Source organism: Budorcas taxicolor, chromosome 1 (genome assembly GCF_023091745.1).
Source record: "Budorcas taxicolor isolate Tak-1 chromosome 1, Takin1.1, whole genome shotgun sequence".
Lineage (NCBI taxonomy): Eukaryota > Metazoa > Chordata > Mammalia > Artiodactyla > Bovidae > Budorcas > Budorcas taxicolor.
Genome location: NC_068910.1, coordinates 194899742 through 194921134, shown reverse-complemented (window position 1 = coordinate 194921134; position 21393 = coordinate 194899742). Strand labels below are relative to the sequence as shown.

Below are 21393 nucleotides of genomic sequence, written 5' to 3'. Positions count from 1 at the left end.
TACTTAAAATATGTAATGGGGGTTTGCATGAGTAAACTGTGGAATATTATGTAGTGATTAGAAGTTAGAAAATGTATAGGATCAATTAAACTTCAGTTTTTTAAGTGTGTGGAAATTAAGAGAGAAATTGCTGTTTTTTTTTTTTAAGTACTCTTAATAATAGATAAAATATTTAGGAGCCTATAAAATACAATATGGCTCTTTTACTACTTGGAGGTAAGAAAATGCTCATCTTTCCAGTTCAAATGATGGATATTTTGGTCTAAGAAAGAATGAGCATCTGTAAGATCGTTATTAGCTAAACAGTGAATTGGAGAAGCGGTTTGAGAGCTCTTTTTCTACACTAGGAACTGGTTTCTTCTGTTGAATCCAGACAGATAGCCTACTTTTTGATGCTACACTTTTATCTCCTAAATAATGATAAACATGAAATACCATCCTTGTCTTGGCTTTAATTGACTTTTCATTATTTGAGTGGATGGGTGGGATATAAAAGAAATGAATTAAGTACTGGGAAAATCGAAGCCTTGCATTAACCTTTAGCCACTTTGAAGATCTTCGGTAAATTGATTAGTAGAAAACAGGTATTTTATTCTTCAGGTAAAGAATAAAATACCTGAATGTTCCTATTTCTTCGCCTACTAACTCTAAGAAGTAGTAATTTTAAAAGAAGTGAGAGAGAAAGAGAACTAAAACATGTTTACTTCCCAGTTACAGAGTGTTGTTTCCCACCATCCACTGCTCAGACCTCCCTGATGTGTTGAGGTACCTTGGGCTCTGGTCTAGTTTCTCTTGCAGCTGATTAGTTTTAGACTTCCTCTGACTAAGTCATCAGTCTTAAGTTGTAAGAATGACTACACTGTCTCCTTGGGCATAGGGGATAAGGGTAAACAAGTGAAATGCAAAATTTGGAGTGCTTCTATTGCTGTGATGATGAGGGCCAATATCAGAATATTCTGTGCCCCCTTCCTTATTCTGGGGAGGTAAGGGGCCAGCGAGCCATTCTAGAGAACTGAGATGAGAGGTAAACTGTGACAGCCCTTTGCAGGACTAAAAACAGTGTCTACCCTGCTCTTTGGGTATGGGTTTATACAAATGTAGAACTGAAAATTCTACATTGCAATGAATGTGATTTTCCCCTTTTAAGTAAATGTATTATTGGAATGAATTATTACTCTTCTTAATATATTTTCTCTTTTCTTACAGGGTCCAGATCATCAAACAATTTTATTTAACCATGGTGCAGTTCAGAATATTGCTCACCTACTAACCTCAGTATCTTACAAAGTAAGATGTTAAAAATTATGGCCTGATTTTTATATTTTATTTTTGGTTTTTAGAGTCTTGGTCGGGAAAGAGGCCCACATATTTTGTTGTTTCTTTGATAGATATTGTGATCAAGAATCGTATTTTATCAGTATAATGTTGTGAGGCATTGTTTTTCCCTATAGAATACTTTTAAAAACAATCTACCTTGCTTTTCCTTTTTTTTTTTTTTTTTAGGATATGGTTGTGGTATAAATTGCGATTTGATTTTTACTTGTGATCATTAGTAATCTCTTTTGGTATGGTGTCAGTGCCAAAGTTGCATGTACCTTGAAGTATGTAGGAGCAGGGGCTCGCTTGCTAGATCAGGAAAGACTTTGGATTGACTTCCTATTTGAAATCTTTATTTAACCACAATTGACTCAAACTTCCAGCATGGTGTTAGTAGTTTAACTGCTAAGTCATGTCCAACTCTTGCAACGCTATGGGCTGTAGCCTACCAGGCTCCTCTATCTGTGGGATTTCCCAGGCAGGCATACCGAAGTGGGTTGCTGTTTCCTTCTCCAAAACTTATAGCATATACCCACATATACATCAACATTTAAAATGTGTTCTATTTTGTATTTTGAGTTAAAAAAATCAAGGGTTTTCAGGTGTGTTAATTTAATTTCTTTACTATATTTTATATACAGGTAAGCAGTATCATGATATTCTATCAGGCATTTAGTTAAAACTTCGATCATTTCAGTATTGTCCCACTGGTAAGTTGTAGCAAATATTGGGACATTGTCTTTCTTGTGTCACATTAGAACTAAGTATGGTAGGAATTTCTTTTAGAGCAGAGAAGCAGTCATTCTTGTCTTCTATCCATTTATGCTGATCCTAGTCTGCTGTTGTGGTCCTTAGCTTTATTGCAGGTATGGCCTGCTAATATGTATGTTTTCCCTACCCCAGACATCCAAAGTTATTAATAGATCTTGGTGAAGATCTCACAAGGATAGGAATGGGGACTGGAACCAGCTTGAAACTAGCTAGAGGCAAGGGGAAGAAGTATATGCTAGAACTGCTTCCTCTGCTTTGCACAGAGCATTGTAGGCTGAGACCAGTCAGCACTTGCACATCAACAGACAGTTGCTAGGGTCGTGATCTACTGCTCTTCTTTTCCATCCTCTAGCTTCATTAATTCCCCTAGTTCTTCCTCCATTTCTTTCTTTTTTCCACACTAGACTTCCTTATCTACTATGACAAGTTACAGGTTGTAGAAGGAAAAAGATTATGATAACTACTCTCGCCAAGGTTTGCTCCACTGACAAAGTGTCATGAACATATTCTAGGTTCCACCTGTGGGCTTGTGCTTGTGCTGCAGAGTATCACCCAGATGAGGGACAGGGCTTCCTCACATCCCAGCTACCTATGCTGCCACTCTTGGGCTCCACAGAAGAACCTTACTCAGAAGTAAGGATTAGGTCATTTGGTGAAAACTGAACAGAAAGAATGAAAACTAACAACTTAATAAACTATGTTGTGTATGGTCAAGAATTTGAGCCTTGGTGTCATCCCAGACCAATTACCTAGTTTTGAGGTATAGTAGCATAATTCATGGAGAAGGAAATGGCCACCCACTCCAGTACTCTTGCCTGGAAAATCCCATGGATGGAGGAGCCTGTTGGGCTGCAGTCCATGGGGTGGCTAAGAGTGGGACACGACTGAGTGACTTCACTTTCACTTTTCACTTTCATGCCTTGGAGAAGGAAATGGCAACCCACTCCAGTGTTCTTGCCTGGAGAATCCTAGGGACAGGAGAGCCTGGTGGGCTGCTGTCTATGGGCTCACGCAGAGTCCGACGTGACTGAAGCGACTTAGCAGCAGCAGCAGCATAATTCATACAGGCTTCCCTGATGGCTCAGTGGTAAAGAGACCACCTGCTAATGCAGAAGATACAAGTTTGATCCCTGAGTTGGGAAGATCCCCTGGAGAGGAAATGGCAATCCATTCCAGTATTCTTATCTGGGAAAACCCATGGACAGAGGAGCCTATCAGGCTACTGTCCATGGGGTCGCAAAGAGTCGGACACGTCTTAGCAACCAAACAAAAACAACAAAACACAATTGATAAGTATTTCTGAAGTTGAATTAGTCCTTTTTTGAACTTTTTTATAACTTTCTTTCCTGTTCTCTTCCCCCACTTCCCATGCCATACACAACTATAAGAGTACTTTTTTTGGTCTTCTCTTCAGTTCTCTGGTTTGCAATTTGGGAAGAAGAAATGTCTCACTTGAAAAGCAATTAGTTATTTATTGTTATTAAGTTCCCTTTGCCTTATCAACATTGTATTTTTTACAGCATTCTTTTAAATATGATTGGAATTTATCTAGTTCAGTTTTAGTTGCTACTTCTTTCCTGTTCTTTCTTTTCCATTATTTCAAAATTAATTTTAACTTTTTATAATTAATTCTAATTTACTGTACTCTTCAGATATACAAGTCTTATTTTTACTCTCTAAAACCCTTCCTTTAATACTCTAAGCAGGTTTAAATAGTTATTTCTTCAGAAGGGTTTAGAATCTTCGAGATTAAAATTCATATTTGCAAAATTAAAATAAATGCTTTGTTTATTTTTATAGGTTCGAATGCAAGCACTGAAATGCTTCTCAGTTTTAGCTTTTGAAAACCCCCAGGTATCGATGACCCTGGTAAATGGTAGGCTGGAACTTTCAGTGGCACCTACATGATTTAATTTATGAACTTTGTAGATTTAAAAAATTCCTTACTCCTTGTTACTTGTTTTATTTCTAGTTTTGGTTGATGGAGAGTTGTTACCACAGATTTTTGTGAAGATGTTACAGAGGGATAAGCCCATTGAGATGCAGCTGACATCGGCAAAATGGTAAAAGTGAAGATGGTGTGGGAGAAAGACACAGCTTTACCTGTCTACTGTGGGGAGAGAGACAGCACTTTACCTGTCTGCTGTGGACGGCCTAGTCAGCTCACTCTCAGTCCGCATCTTGTCTGGGGATTTTGAAGTTTGACTCTCATGGGATTGTCATCTTCTTAAATGGTTATGAGTTTTGTACTCAGTTTGCAGGCAGAACAAGAACTCTCATAACATCTAAGACTGCCTACAGAAAATTACTTCAGTACATTCCCTTCTCCTTGTATTTCAGTTAAAATAATACAGAATTAGATCAGATTTAACCAACACAGATTATGCTAAGTATTGTCAGGAGAATATAAAGAAACAGAGTTAGTTGAAGTTGATAACCAAGGGATGATTTCAGAGAATGGGACTTCTTCCTCTTTAGAAAAACAAAACAAAGATTCCTCATAGAGACCATTTATAAAATAGTTATTTAAAGTTCTTATTAGCACAGTTCCTGGCTCTTGTAAGCATTCAATACATGTTAATTCTGTAATTATCAATTCATTGCCAGATAGAGTTAATATCTGTTGTGTAGGGTTCTGTGCTAAGTGAATGGTTTAGTTACAATATTTAAGAAGCTATGACTCTAATATTTTGGCCCAGATGAGGAATTTTCAGTGAATCATCCTTGCATCATGAATTTTCTGTTTTCTATTTGTTTATGTGGTTTGTATTTTTTGTTCATCTGCTTTTCGTCTTCAAAGCAGCATTTGCCTTTTTGTTAGTAAGGTAATGGTCTCATGGAACTGGCTTCAAAAAACAATGCAGTAACAAATCTTAAGATAATGATAACAGTAATAAAGAATTTAACTACTACAATATAAGTATGAAATTTTACTGATTTGTTTGAAGCTTTCCCTCAAAGCCATAACATGGGGTATTTTATTTTATTTTTTGCCCTCCTGAAAAGGAATCTAATTCAAAATGGAAATTCATTAAGTGCTTAATGTTCAGTACTTGCTTAGAGAGGAGAAAGTAATTTTGTTCTTATTCAAAGTCAGATATAATTGTGAAGGTAAATTGTTTTTCAAAAGAACCAAATCATTAACTAATTCTCAAAGCCACTACTGTTAACATCTGACTAGTTAGTTAATATCTTAGGGATAGCTGTAAGTATTACAAGTTAAATACTTCTGTGATAATTCTACTGTTATTAGATTTGAAATATCCCAATATAACCTCATTTAAACTTAGATACTTTGTTGAATTTATATTTTACTTAAAAATTTTTTCCTTTTTGTTACGGAAAATTTCAAACATAAAAAGTATAGAGAAAAGTATAAAGGCCTCAAGTGTGCCCAACACCTTGCTTTAATGTTTATCCACTCATTTGGCCATTTAATTTTGAAACAATTTTGTAGGTATTTTAAAAATATCTGGCTTACTGTCTGCATATATCAGGTAGTTTTGTTTAATTAACAGAGTCTCAGGTAAGAAAGTGTCAAAACCTTCTCCCTCATGATAAGTAAGAGTAGGTGTCTTTTTTCTCCTCTGTAATATCTTAAAAGCAAGTAGAGTTGTTGTTTTTTTTTAATTTTAAAATACTAGCAAAAACTTACTTTCTGCCATCTTATTCCAGTTTAACTTACATGTGTAGAGCTGGAGCAATTCGGACAGATGACAACTGTATTGTATTAAAGGTGAGCTAATTAATTCTTTCTAAAAACATGTGAAAATTACCCAGCTATTTAAGCATTGACTATAAATATTAATATTCTTTTTTCCTTTTACATATTTATCACTACGGCATTTGAATGCAGCAAGAAATAATATTAAAACATCATGCTCTTCAGCGGGATGACTTGTAGTTTTTAAAAATTGGTTTTAGATGTGTTTTGAAAGTTAAAGTAAATCTTTGCATGTCAAACTTTTTCACTTTTATGGTAATTAGAAGGATGTAAATACTATAAAAATATGTAAGATTCAAGTTCAATAGAAAATATATTTTAATACTTGATTTTCATTGTTTTCAACACAGTTTTGTAGGCAAGCAGTTTGCTAACTCTTCAGATGAAGACTTAATTTCACCCTCATGCCAGATAATAAAAAGGCGTAATGAGAAAGAATAAGAAAACACTTGAAAGCAATCATCATTATTGTGGTGTGTCAGATGCAACTAGAACTCTGAAAAGCCCAGATGAAAGACTAGCCCTAAAAGTCCTAAGACCTGGATTCTGGTTTTAGCACTTCCACCGGTGACTCGGTTGGTAGCCTTGGGCACATCCCTTATTCTTTTGGTGCCTCAGATTCCTAATTATGAAAATGAGAGCAATAATTCCTGCTCATCTATCCCACAGGGTTATTGAGAATAATAATAATATATTAAATGCATTAAACTTCTTCTTAACTCTAAAGAACAGAATAGCTGTAAATAGTGTGTCATTTTGTCAGTGTGAAATCTCTCATTATCTGTGTTCAAAATGAACCCAAGGATAAAAGACCATTAAGAAGATTAATGTTTCCTTTAGTTTTGGTGAAGCAGACAGTTCATGTAATAAGATCTGAGGACCCCTAAGTAGGTAGTGCTGCATAGAGCACTGAGGGCTTCCACATCCTTACTTAACTGCTCTATCCCTACTTTTCTTTCTCATGGATAAACTTGTTTAATAGTATCTTCTTTGGATAGTAGTTGTGAGCATCAAATTCAATAATCCATGAATTTATGGTATTGATAAATGTTGGTAACTACTCAAAGGAAAATAAGAATAAGGCTTTCTTCTTGGAAGCCTAGGGTTGTATCTTAAAGATGGAACCAGCCTGATAAGAGATCAGTAGTGAACAATGAAGTACTGAACTCTGTGGTAAAGCTATCATAGGAACTTAGAACAAAACATAGTTGACTGTGGTTGTAGAGGAAAGCTTCATATAATCTAATGTTTCAGTTTCTATATCCATATCAACCTTTAAAGTTAATTCTTCAGCCTTAGAAATATAAACATGGGATATTTTTAATGAGAACCTAATGTATGGACAGGGAAGCCTGGCGTGCTGTGATTCATGGGGTTGCAAAGAGGCGGACACGACTGAGCGACTGAACTGAACTGAGTGTAAGGCTTCCCACGTAGCTCAGTCAGTAAAGCATCTGCCTGCAATGTGGGAGACCTGGGTTCAGTTCCTGCATCAGGAAGTTCCCTGGAGAAGGAAATGGCAACCTACTCCAGTATTCTTGCCTGGAGAATCCCATGGACAGAGGAGCCTGGCAGGCTACAGTTGATGGGATTGCCAAAGTTGGACATGACGTAGCGCTGTCTTTATCTTTAAGGTAGGTTAATTACCAAGCCAAGATTTTCAAAGGACCTCAGAAGTAAAACTGATATCACAGTCATTCCAGGGAGTTCTTTGGAGAACCAAGGAATTGTGATTGGTGCAGTTCACTTGGATTAGAGGAGAACTGGTAGAATCTGAGCAATGGGAAGATCACTGAATTTTTAAAGCTGTATTTTGTTTTTGTAATCTCTAAACAAAAAATTGAAAGTCATCCCAGCCATAACACACTCATTAAGGAAAAAATTCTGGAGTAGGAAATGGCAACCCACTCCAGTATTCTTGCCCAGAAAATTCCATGAAGAGAGGAGCCTGGCAGACTGCAGTCCATGGGGTCACAAAGAGTCAGACACGACTGAGCAGCTGAGCACAAGGGAAAGACAGTGTGCTTTTTCTAAGGCAAAATTTTTCCTAATTAAACTGCTGAATTATTTTAGGTAAATAAATACATTGACAGGGCAAAAGCATCAGCAGTGATATATTAGGGATTCTTGAATGTCTTCTGTAAGGTTGTATGATAAAGCTTCAGTCTCATCAATCACAAAAGCCTAAAGTGCTTTGAATATATGTGAGTTTAGTGTGCCAGTATAAATGATTAATGCGCACTGAATTTTGTTTTTACATTCCAAAAGAAATCCTTTTATTCTCTGAAAGTCTTTATTGAAATATTTGATTACCAACATGACTCCCAGTAAAAACCATTGGGTCGATTTAGTTACTATATGATCTCCATCGTGCTTTTCCCTTTACCAAAAAAGCAAATAATTAATTTCACTCCTTCCAGACATTGCCTTGTTTGGTTCGAATGTGCAGTAAGGAGAGGTTACTAGAGGAGAGAGTTGAAGGAGCTGAGACACTCGCCTATCTGATTGAACCAGATGTTGAGCTGCAGAGAATTGCTAGCATTACTGATCACCTCATTGCCATGCTTGCTGATTACTTCAAGTATCCCAGCTCTGTGAGTGCCATCACTGATATTAAAAGGGTATGTTCTCTTTTCCTTTTCAGCAGCTCAAGAGAGGGATTTTAAAAAAGATTTTCTTACTGTTCACTACTTTGAACCACTTGATAAATTACAGTTCAAAGCCCTTTTAAGTAAAGAAATCTTTTACTTTCGGTAAGAAACATGATGTTGCTTTATGAGTTTTTGAATTCAGTCTGTTAAGTTTTTTAGTAAGGAGGTAATCAAGAAATTTCATCCCTGATTCCCACCTAACCCCAAAATAGCAGGGTCTCTAAGCTAGGGTTATTGACATTATATCAACATCCTCTAATCCTTTTCAAGGTTCCAGAATCATCTCTGTTGCTATATTCTCATTCTTTAGAGCAAAGATAATCTTCTGTTCCAAGAGGCTGAGTGGCTTTATTTTACTCTCTGCCACTGTTTTTTCCTATCTTTTCTTCTAATTTTTGCCATCTCCTCTTTCTTTTCTGCAGTTTCATACTGTGTTTTGGGCCTGGTAGTTGACAGTAAAGCACCACCTAACCTCTAGTTTGAAAGCATCAAGGACCAAATTGTGCTAACTTTTTCTCAAACTATCAGTTCCTTAGAATGGTAGATATTCTTTTTGGCTTTGTTTTTCTCAACCTGTTTGTCATATGCATTTCTCTAAGCATGAGAGATAAACATTCTGTTAGAGAAAGTTTATTTAAGGAGGTCACAGTAGAGAGAGCATTGCCTCTTAAATGGTAACCAGTACTGTTTCACATATGTGACTATGTTTTTAATGCTGCTGGTCCCAGTGGTAAATTTTAAAAACTATTCTTTTGACCTCTCCCCTGCCCTTGGGTTCCAAAAAACTTCATCTGGTAGGCAACTATTCTTTTGGCATTTAACACTAAAAATAAAACAAACTATTAAGGGTATACCTTTCTCTGTCTCAGAAAGGGCCTAGAATAACTTTCATTGATATTTGTATTAATGTACTCTGCCCTTTATATATTAAAGTTTTGTGCCTACCCTTCCTTCAGGATAGCTCGGTTGATAAAGAATTCACCTGCAATGCAGGAGACCCCAGTTTGATTCCTGGGTCAGGAAGATCCGCTGGAAAAGGGATAGGCTACCCACTCCAGTATTCTTGGGCTTCCCTCATGGCTCAGCTGGTAAAGAATCCACCTGCAATATGGCAGGCCTGGGTTCGATCCCTGGGTTGGGATGATCCCCTGGAGAAGGAAAAGGCTACCCACTCCAGTATTCTGGCTTGGAGAATTCTATGGACTGTATAATCCATGGGGTCACAAAGAATTGGACATGACTGAGTTACTTTCACTTTCATTTCCTTCAATAGTATTGTTTTTCTAGTAGAAGTGATATGTTGTATTGAACCATCTTGCCTTGTCTGTTTTCCCTCTGACTACTTGCTCAAACTAACACAGTACTTCCCAGTACAAAGATATATGAGCAAGTCCTAACTATAGCCTCATGAACCCCTTTAGTTGACCATCCCAGCAAGGCAAATAGAACACTTTGATGGATATGAGAGTGAAGAAACAGTTATAAGAACTTCTAGCCTATATATATGCAAAACATTTAACTGGTATATAGATTATCCCTTCTCCTAGGGTTCTCCCATCACAGTAAAACTGGGATAATAATGACTTTTAAAAATCTCCTAAACTTGAATATTAGTTTGTTTTGTCATCTTTATTTTTGATACAGTGGTTTCTGACATAGAAGTGTGGATACTAGACCGAAAAGGGACTTTTTGCATGTTAATAATGTGTGATTTTCACGATACTTTGCTTAAGTCCAAGTTAGTATTCTACTGAGTTATGACTGGAAAGTAGTTAAGACATAAGAACACATATTTTAGAACTTACACATCAAAATGAATATTGTGTATTGGGAGATTCCTCCCATAAACCATCTGTGCCTGCTTTGATCAAGATATTTTTGGAGCTACACTTAAGAATTGCCTTTAGAACCACCCCATCTGAGTTTCAGGTTTTTTTTACTCTGGAGTTTTTGTTGTTGTTACTCTAAATGACATTACCCAGCTGGGTTTCTCCAACTTCACACACCAGTGACAGTTAAAACTCTCTTAGTTGATGAAAATATGTTATTGTCAAGGTTTTCTTGCTAGTATGCCATTCAGTTCTTTAGGAATTTTCAAAAGAGGGTTTCAGAATATTATGAACAACACCTACATCTTTGCATAAGGGTGAAGTTTTCCAAGGCAACTTATTTGGAAAAAGTTGCCATCATTTGGATGAGTAAGTTATATCTCTTAGTTGTGAAATTATTTATTGATATGCCTTATAAATTTACTGGTTTGTATTTAGTCACTGAAAGTGTCCTAAGAACATACTTCTTTTTTATCTTTTTGGTAGTTTGGTGATAAATCAGGTATTTGGAAGAACTGATAACTGAGAAAGCCAGTTATGCATGTGAAAGACAGCATTAATTATTTCATACCAGTAATTTTAATAAATTTATCCCAAAAAAGTCTCCTGAAAACAACTCTCAGATAGCTGTAATAGACAGATAGTAATGATTACTGTTTTCTGTTGTTTATTAAGTATTTTTACAAAGATTTTCCTGCTTCTAAAATGCTTTTTAAATGCTGAAATTTGGCTAGCACTATTAATGTTTGGGAAAACCTTCTCAAAGATTCAGCAGCACTCAAGTTATCAGCTGTATTCTAGGGCTGGAAAGGCCTGAGTATGCCATGTTTGTGAGAGTGTTTCAAAGAGCTGGTGGGGAATTCCCTGGTGCTCCAGTGGTTAGAACTCCACGCTTCCATTGCTGGGGGCACAGATTCAATCTCTGGCTGGGGAACTAAGATTCCACATGCCATGGCCAAAAAAAACCAACTGCTGCAAGCAAGCATCAGTGCCACTAAAGAAACACTGAATTTTTAGGGCTCAAAGATCACAAAGGTTTTTCATATACCAGTGTTATCACATTTTAGACAGAAGCAAACTGCAAGAATTTCGGGTCTTCCTGACACAGACCCAGCAAGGTCTTAGTCATATGTGAGCCAAACCCCAAAATAACCAGCATCAATATGTTAGTAGCTGTTAAGCATTCTTTTTTTCTTCAACTCTATTTGTTTTATTGAAAATTTAATTTGTGGACTGGGTTGGAACACATCTTTTTTTCCTCCTGTAGCTTGATCATGACTTAAAGCATGCTCATGAACTTCGCCAGGCTGCATTCAAGCTCTATGCCTCTCTCGGAGCAAACGATGAAGACATCCGGAAGAAGGTGAGTCTGGGAGAGGGGCGTCCCCCAGTCCTGACAGCCAGCAGGCAGGGAGTGACGTCAACCTGAAAGTCGTGGTGAAGAGCACTAACAGTGACTGTTTGAATATAATAAAACAGAGTGACTAAAGGCATAATTGAAGAATGAATGGGACCCGGATTTGGGGGGTTGTTTTTTTTTTTTTTAGAACATAGAGTGGCATGGCCGTGCTGGAATGACAAATAACCGGCGTGCTTTTTTGTGTCATTAATATGGATTATTATGTTGCACATTTTTGCATGTGTTCTGATAAAAATCAATTCTAGCACTGTGAAGCTTCAGATACCTTGAAAGACCTAACACTAGAATTGTAAATGTTATTTATGGAAATCCTTTCCAATGCCATTGAGAAATTCATATCTCTATTGTATATTGTTCTTTGATATGTGGCTTAGTTATGTTTTGATTTTTTTTGCTACTGTGCAAGTTTGATGTGAATAAAATCTTTATGGAATAATGATTTTATGTTTAGTGAGTGGTCATCTGAATTTTCCAGCTCCCAAAAAATGTATCACTGGTATAGCACCTTATGTTATTGCAGTCTAGTCCAACACTGAGCTCATGTTCTTCATGAGAATAGTTCTAAGCAGGGAGTCAAGTATTGTAAGCTCTGATCTGGCTCTCTCCCGCAGACCAAAAGGCTGGAGCTTACTACACACAAAAATGTATAATCTAATAAATTATACACAAGACTTTAGGAACATCAATAAATTAATTCATATGTTCTGTCCTGATGAACCATAGCAGAAAGCAAAATGTGGCAGTTTACTAAATCTTCCCATCCTGTATTGGTATTTTAAGGAGCCCGGAGAGAGAAATCACAAGTGTTGGGACTTTAACATGATTTAGAGAGGTACTTTGGGCTTGTAGAGAGAGAAGTATGGAATTAACTGTAGGTTTATTAAAATAAATTGGACCACAGTTGGAGAAAATTGAAATTAATAGCAGTAAGATTAGATATGTAAGTAACTGATTTAAAATCTGCAGAAAACACAACTAAGCTGAATGTTTTCCATGTACCTCAATTTAGTTCAGTTAACAAGATGTTTTTGACTTGATATGTTTTAGTAAATATCTATGAAAATCCTTTTCAACACCTCTAAGCTTTAATTTGTAAACTGTTACTTCAAGGCAGACATACTAGTGATACGATATTCCCTCTGTCTAAGCATGATTTATGGATATTGATGTTCATATGTTTCATTCAGTTTAGGAACATGGTATATTGCCAAGGGGAGAGGATTTTATGGCGATTCATATAGATAAAACATTTTAAAAATTGACGTGGACTGTGTAACTTAAATACATAATGATTTGTTTGGGGATGGTTTAGTAGAGCCCAATGGAAAGAAAAGTATTTTACCCATTCTTTTAGCTCAAGAAGGCCATGCCATGGACTGAAAGGGAGGTAGATAGATGGACCGTAATGAGGGGGAAATAGGATGTCCATTTGTACTTCTTTGTACTTTTTTGTTAATAAACTATTGTTTTGGAATTAATGACTTTAATTTGTGATATCGTGTTCTAGAAATACAATATAAGAGTCTGGTGATTAGTAGTCTAAAGTTGTATTTATAATGTGTATAATTTCCTGGTAAGGCTAAATCCTGATAATTTCTGTAGAAAGATGACAAATAAAGAATAAGTTATAATTATTATAGTTTTTTTTGTGTGTGCTGAAGAAAAGATACTGTGGTATGCTGATGTAATGGGGATTCTATAGAGTTTTTAGGAAGATATTTAATTTCTGTGGAATCAAGTGAATAATTTACAGTTCATAGCAACTACTGAAGAGAGAAATTGTAAACTGAAAAATATAAAATAATTTTGTGATAAAATCTGCATGAAAACAGTTCCTAGTGGAGAATTCTTATTTTCAGTGTAAAAAATGATAAATGATAACTCTTCCTTTGAATGCATTTATTTCTATTCTATTTTTTGTTGAAATAATTATTTGGATAGATTTTTATTTAGTTTCTCTATGAAATATTTATTTACTTTTTACACTTATGCCTTAATGAACTTTGATTGTATCTCATTTTTTGGTGTAGATTCTTGAAGTACAATGTTTATTATTGTTTTATTTTTTAATGCAATTTTCGTACGTGCCAAGATGGAATTTTAGTTTACTGAGTTAATGAGTGGGTAATAATCTCTGAAAGAGATTTCAAGGACTGTAGACCTATTTCCACCCCCTCCTTTTCCCTCACCCCAAACAAAAGCAACGAAAAGGCTTTATGTTTGCTCCAGGATACAAATAAGAGATGTTCAATTGGTCTGCCCTTTAAATTGAAGATAGGAATGTGATTCAATAAATATAGGAAGTAACATATATCCCATTGCCTTTTTATGACCAGTTAAGGAAATGAGGCAGAATGAAGAACAGAGAACTAGAGACTGTGAGAGGTATACACAGAAGTAAAGGAGAAAGATACAGGCCTCCTTTCTTCATGGAATTATGGCTGCCTCTATCTTACTGCTTCTAAAGACTTCTTAAGGCCTGCTGTGATTTCATTTCTTGATACCTTCTCTCTGGGCCACACAAAATTAAGCTGAAGACTGATTATGACCTATAGGTCAGAGATGTACCAGTCCTGCTTTGAAGCAGTGTTGGTGTGTTCCCATTAAAAGTAACTAACTGTGTAACAGTCCCAGAACCTCATAAGCACTCAGTGAATATTGTTAAATGAATATATATAGAGAGAGAAATATAGAAATGAAAATGCAGAAATCATATGCAGAGTGACATTTCCTTTAATACTTCTGGATCTTTCGGTATCCTGTGCAGAACAAAGTTGATATCCTTATTCCTAGCTTGGCATCCTTTATCACTCTGTGGCATACCTACAAATTTCCTGATTTCCTGTGGTGTCCTGTCAGTGAAAGAGGGTGGAAAGAGTCCTGCTGTGAAAGTGGAAAACATTACCATTAGCTGTGACGTGAAGAGGGAGAAGAAGCCCAAGAAAAGATGAAGGACCACTCAGCTTGACAACAGAGGTGGCCTGGCCATATTAAACTTAGATAATTCACAATTTTGAAAGCAAGGGCAGAGTAGGAGTTGAGAGTTCGGTAAAAGAAGGGTCCAGAGCACAATAGCAGTGCCTGCGCTGACAACTGTGCCAGGTAAAAATTAGGTAAGATGCCAGATAGTCTTTGCCATGGGGAAAGTCTAGTTTCTACTGATAACCTTTACCACATAGTAACGCTGACTAAGAAGTATAAGTTCAGTTAATGGGATGGTAACAAAGAAGTTAGAAAACTAACAAATTATTTCAAGTACTGGTATCCCAATCAAAACCCCAGTCATGCAGAACCAGCAGTGGCAAACAGTCCTGTAATTGTGAAGTCCATTGTTTTATAACAAAGAACTGCTTTTTTGAAGACCGTCTCTTGACTGGTATCTATTGATCATCAGTTAGGTTGGAAATTTAAAAGGATTGTCTCTCTTTCTTCAAGGAGGCTATAGAATTTATCAGAAATAGCTAGGAAGTGTAAATTGAGGAAAATTAGGAATATATTAATTATGAATAAATTAAAATGTAAGGAAATTAATAAACTTAACTAGATGTTATTTTTATTTTTGATAAAAATAAAACATGTTACAAATGTTAATGTAATACTTATTGTAGCCTTTGCTCCTTTGAGATATCAGACTAATGGAGCCTTTCAGAAAGCTTTCCTCTTGGATTTTGAGTACTTTTATTTTAGCTGGAGATCCCCTTTAAGGAACTAGACTGTAAGCCCCACGAGGGCAGGAATTTTTTAAAATATTTTGTTCCTCACTTTATTCCCAGCATCTGCAATACTATTGAGTGCATAGTTGACACTTAACTAGTATTTGAAGAATAAATGGATGAATGGGAAGAAAAAAAACAAGCAGATAATCGAACCATATTGCAAAGTTGGATTGTTAAGCACTGTTAATTGTATTATAAATGGACCTCTCTGCATTAAGAACTTTCATAACTTTACTAGCAATTCTACAGATATGTGAAGAGAGGAGATTTAAAATAGAGAAAACCTACATCTGATCATATAGACAGGGGTTTCACTATACTTAGCATAGAGGGGATATAGGAATTCTCTATTTTCAAGAGACAGACAATTCCAAGGGCATGTCTTCTACTTACTTTGATACAGATCAAAGAGAACATGTTTTATGATATGGTACTTGTTTAGTTTTGAAATAATTTTTTACCATTTCTCAGTTTTTTCCTTTCTAAGTGTGTGATTTTTAAAGATGTATAGCACTCACAAATGTGAATCTGCACAATTTTTCCCCTAGGGATAGAAGTATGATTTGGTTTATAGAAATTAGCCCAACTCTTAGAAATCAACCTATTCTGTAAAGTGATATACAACTGGATGAAATAATTCCCAATTAATGAATGTCAGATTTTTATGAAAATCATAATTAATGAGGGTCAGTAATTTAATTCTACATAGATTGATTGAACTTCCTACATTGTATAAATAATGTTAGATGGGTGGAGAGAGGAGGAAAACAGCAGGTGTGATAGAGAAGTAAAGACACAGCCTTAATATTCAGAATTTATAATAAAACCTTAGTAAGTCAGAGAAAAGTAAGGAAATCCCAGTAAGAATTTGCAAGGGGCTCAAAGAATTACTTGGAACCAATTAAAGTGGACATGGTGATATCAGTGGACCTATCCTTGAATCAGCTTGGAAATGAATAATTTAATATTTTGATGTTTTCTAAACGCCCGTTCTATCTTCAGGAATCAAAAACATGAAATCTTAAGTTTCTGTTCTTTGTTAAGGGGAAAAAGACTAGTCACAGTGGTTTTTACATAACACATGTGAAGAAGGTAGCCAAGAGTGAGATATATTTTCTTTTTAAACTGAACAATCTTTTTTCTTGGACAGTGTTTTTGAGAAGTATAGGCAGAGAAAAATGAGGAAAGGAAAGCAAAAAGAAGATTGAGACTTTCTCTTATACCCTCTTTTTCCTAGCAGAGGAAGTTTTATCTTCAGGGACATTTTAGTTTGAGATACAATGTATTTGAAATATCTAGCATGGTGTGTGTAGGTGCTCAATCAATGGAAGCATTTGTTAGAATACGTTCCATGAATAATTTTATTGGAAGATTAAAGATAAATATATTTTTAAGTGTATTAGGAAAAAAAATTGAATGATATTGGGGCATAAATAAAAAGGTTTATAGTGAAGACTCCTTTTGTGCTATAAATTTCCAAGACTACTAGTTATTTGTTTAGTAAAAAGAATATTTATAATTCAGAAGCATAGGTCTTTCCTTAGTTTATCTTTTATTAATAAGTTGTCTTCCTACTCTTATATTTTAAACTATATTTAAAATACTCATTTTCAAAACTTTTTTGTTGCTATATCATGCCCTCTGAAGCACAAAAACACTTTTGTTTTTCTTGGAATGAAATAGAATTTACAATCTAAATCAATAATTGGTTAAAAGCATTGGTAGTAGATGTCTTGAGCAAAGTAAGGAGGCCAAATTCTATCTAACTTTATCTAAGTATTAATTATTACTGTCTATGATTGCCATAGATGTCATTTCTCCAAAGAATCATCATTCTTCTGAATCCATATCCCAAATGCACATGTTCAAATTTTGAACAAATGTAAATCTTCTGTGTTTTTGAAGTTATATGATTTTAAAATACATTTGTAAATTTAGGCCAGCTTTTCTTACTATCTTTTTAATATCTCAAAAATTTAATAAGTGCTTCACTTTGATCTTTTTAAATCATTTGTTGTAGCTTTATTTTATTTTATTATTGGTCTTCTGTGTAACAGTATAATTGTACCATGAATTTACATTTTTAAATATTTTGTGAAGTTCATTAATTCTAAATGGTTATCTAAAAGGTATACTGTCAAAATTATGTATTTGTCTCTGCCATGAAATCAGGCAGATGCAGAGAATTCTTTCTAAGCCTTAGTCTACATGTTGAAACAAATGCCTTGAACATTTTGAAGGTTTTCGACGGTACCACAGAAATAGCACCCTTCAGGACTTGGTTCTGCTACTGAATAACAACAAATCATTCAGAATTCAGAATTACTTGATTTAATCTGTGGTTAAATTGTTAGTTATCATCTGAAAGCTAATCTGCTAAAGAATTTTAAATGAACTCTGCAGCATTGATTCATGATGGTAAGTATTTTTAAAGAGTTCACCATGACAGGACCAGGTTTTGCCACTTGCCCACAGTATTAAGACCCTTGGCCTTCAACATACTGAAAGAAGCAAACCTGGGAGCGATAATGCTATATACAGAATAGAGGTATTTATACAATAATGAACTTATAGTTTAGAGTTTCATTAAATGGAGACATAAAATTGAGAGTTATACTGTTTTTGTGGCATTGTAGTGGCATAAATCATTGAATTAAAGTTCTTGTTCTTTTTTTCAATAAGAAGTACAAACTGGTTGTTTCATTAGTTGTTTATAATATAATTAAGACAGATGTCTAATAAACCAAGAAATTGGCTAAAATATGGTATATATTAAAGACCATATTATATTATGGTCTGTGTAGAGCTAAAATTAGTGATTTGGTTGGATTTTCAAGAATGTTCTATCTAGAAATGAATCAGTTGTTTGGGATGGTGAAATATTTGTGGAGAAGTAGACCTTGAGAAGATTGAGTTTGTGATGAAGAACCAGAATCAGCGCTACATACTTCCCTGTACTGATGCTAGCACAGGAGTTGGCAAACTGTATCCTGTGGGTACTTGTCACCTGTGTAATAATTCTGTAGCCTGTGAGCTAAAAATGGTTTTTGCATTTTTAAATGGTTGGAAGAAGAAAACCAAAAGAAGAGTAATATTTCCTGACATGAAAAGTAAATTAAATTCTAATTTGTGTCCATAAAGTTTTTCTTCCTCTGTATCTTTTTTCAGCTTTATTGAGGTATAATTGATGAAATATCTATCGAATTTTATTGGAATATAGCCATGCTGACTTGTTTATGCATTGCCTGTAGCTATTTTGCACAATCACATGGCCCAGGAAGCCTAAAAGTTTACTGTTTGGCCCTTTGCAGAAAAACTTTTCCTGCCCTGTGCTAAAACTGCATAGCTAAATAGAAACACCCATAAACCAGTTTGATGAAAAACTGTATTTCTCATTTGTCTCTTCATACTGGACTGTAGAAAGAAATGGGGCCCTACCAAAACCAGAGGGGAGGCGGGGGGACTTGGAGATGAGTTGTCTGACTTCCTGAAAGAGAGGCAGTGTCAAGTGTTGACAGTATGACATTGCCACTGGCTGCTGTCCTACGTGCTGTTTCCCTTGTTTGAGTGATTTTGGCATGTGGCAGATAGCAGACAAATTGGATGGTAGTTACAGCTTTTGGTTATGGTAGGAAACCTTAGATTCTGTGTGTTGATCAGCAGAGTTGTCAGAATAAGATTTTTCACCTTGTCAAAGAGAAAAATTAAGATCCATCCAGTTCCATTATTAAGTAAATATCTGTTTAGCCTTTACTACATATGAAGCATTGTGTTAGGTGGTGGTGTTCAGTCACCTAGTCGTGTCTGACTCTGTGACACCATAGACTGTAGCACGGTGGTATGGGGCATGTAAAAATCATGTAATTCAGATATTTACATCAAGAGATAATCTGTTGGGAAACCAAACTTAGCAGAATTAACGTTTATTGAGCACTTACTGTGTGCTGGGCATTGTGCTGATAAAGGTGCATTAGCACATTATCTCCCTTAAACCTTATACAGCCTTGTAAGGTCAGCTATTACAGATCAGGAAACAAGTGGTTTGACCAAGACCATCCAGCCAATAAGTGGTAGCCCCTAAATTGTGTTCCAGTCTCTCTCACTCCAAAGCCATTGCTGTTAACCACTTCATTACTTTACTCATCTAAAGTTAAATGCCCACTAGAGCCAAATCATGAAATGGCAAGAAATTTCACTGGGAGATATGTGATAGTCTGAAAAAAAAGTGCTGTGAATTCAGAAAACTTGATCATCTGTATTAAGTGGTTGCAAAGTATAAGATTCAGGAAATGTGTTTTTTCTCTCACATAGTTTTTGGTACAGAGTGAATAATGAGATGCATTAATCACATCCATTTATTCATCTGGCATTTATGATATACTTCGTCCTGTATTCCCAAGAATAAAGCACTAGACTCATATGTAGCTTGTGGTAGCCTACAACTTAAAGCAGTTAAGGAATGAGACACTAAATTGCTGTGTAGTAATTCTAGCGCCTCATGTGTGTGTAAAAAGTCTCATCTACATTGAAAGCCACTTTTGCTGTGATCCACCTAGATATGATTAAAATAAGACTGTAGTTGAAGTCCATTTATATATTATAAAGAAGTTTACTTAAAAACATTGTCATCTTTTCCTTCTAAGATATTAAGAAATAAAATATCTCCATATCTGTTTTCCTTCTGCATCCATTGAAGCTGTTAGTTTCTAAGGCCACTATCTTGATATGACTACACTGTAAATTAATATTCTGGAAAGGAAGCATCCAGAGTTAATGATGTCATCTCAGAATTTTATTTTGTAGACAGCTTCCTTATGGAATAGATTTGAACTTGAGGCAGCATTTTGAAATCTTTTAGTAGTTCTCTCTTATCAAGCTGTAATGTTCATAACTAGAATGTAAGCTCCATAAACACAGTACTTGATAGATAACTATGCTTGTATTTATTGAGTAAATTGTGTATGTCTGGACATCAGAAGTCAGGCAGCCAACCTGTAGGATATTTAAGACTGTTGCGTGCACAGCTTTGTGCTGAGGAGCAGGGGCTGAGCGAGCCATTGTGTTGCATGGTTCTTGGGGCAGCACATCATTCAAACCCCTGAAACCCAGTAGGAGAGGGAGGGGAAGTTTCTAGTTCTGTTGTTTGAATAGTCACTTATAATGGTTTTGTCTGTGTGCTAAAACAAAAGTGTAACTCAGCAGCTGTTTAGGTTTTGTTCTGCCATAAAGCTAGTGGTTGAACTTTTAAAATTGAACTCTTATGTGTAGAGAAATATGTTTTTGACTGAGGAAGTGTTGATCAGTTTTTAGATGTTACAAGTATTTCTCACATGCTGTATTTATATTTTTGGTTTCAAGAAAAGGACAGTTTGGGCCAAGAGAGTTCTCCTATTTTTTTCTCTACAGTGTAGAAAAGTTTAGAACTTTTGAGTGTTTCTTTTAAACACTTACCATAAATGAAGTTTCACAGCTGTTAAGAATCCGCCTGCAATGCAGGAGACCCTGGTTCAATTGCTGGGTCAGGAAGATTCCCCAGAGAAGGGATAGGTTATCCATTCCAGTATTCTTGGGCTTCACTGGTGGCTCAGACGGTAAAGAATCTGCCTGCAGTATGGGAGACCTGGGTTCAGTCCCTGGGTTGGGAAGATCCCTTGGAAAATGGAACAGCTACCCACTCCAGTATTCTTGCCCAGAGAATTCCGTGGACACTGGAGCCTTGTGGGCTACAATCTATGGGGTCACAAAGAGTCGGACATGACTGAGCTACTTTCATTTTAAGAAGATAAAAAGGTCCAGAGGTAGAAATTACAAAATGCCACTTAAAGAGGCTTAAAAGCAAGAATGAAATACAGAAGGCCCACCCTAAGAAACCCCTCCTCTTTGTCCTCCACTCCTAAGGCAGTGATACTGCTCCCAGGCTTGGACCTGCAGGAGAGCTTAGATGTTAATTTAGTTCAGTGCCTTC

At 35.8% G+C, this 21393-nt stretch overlaps 1 protein-coding gene across 4 annotated transcripts in view; it reads left to right on the top strand.

The window, feature by feature from the left end:
• ARMC8 (armadillo repeat containing 8) overlaps positions 1 to 21393 on the top strand; it is a 103215-nt gene that overhangs the window by 47190 nt on the left and 34632 nt on the right. For 2 of the 4 annotated variants that reach the window (XM_052649523.1, XM_052649452.1), the window contains exons 7-12: positions 1207 to 1287; positions 3889 to 3964; positions 4061 to 4151; positions 5764 to 5824; positions 8233 to 8433; positions 11560 to 11655. In XM_052649523.1, the coding sequence (XP_052505483.1) occupies positions 1207 to 1287; positions 3889 to 3964; positions 4061 to 4151; positions 5764 to 5824; positions 8233 to 8433; positions 11560 to 11655 (606 nt within the window). The remainder of the gene's footprint in view (positions 1 to 1206; positions 1288 to 3888; positions 3965 to 4060; positions 4152 to 5763; positions 5825 to 8232; positions 8434 to 11559; positions 11656 to 21393) is intronic. The other 2 variants (XM_052649661.1, XM_052649591.1) reach the window with 1 other exon arrangement.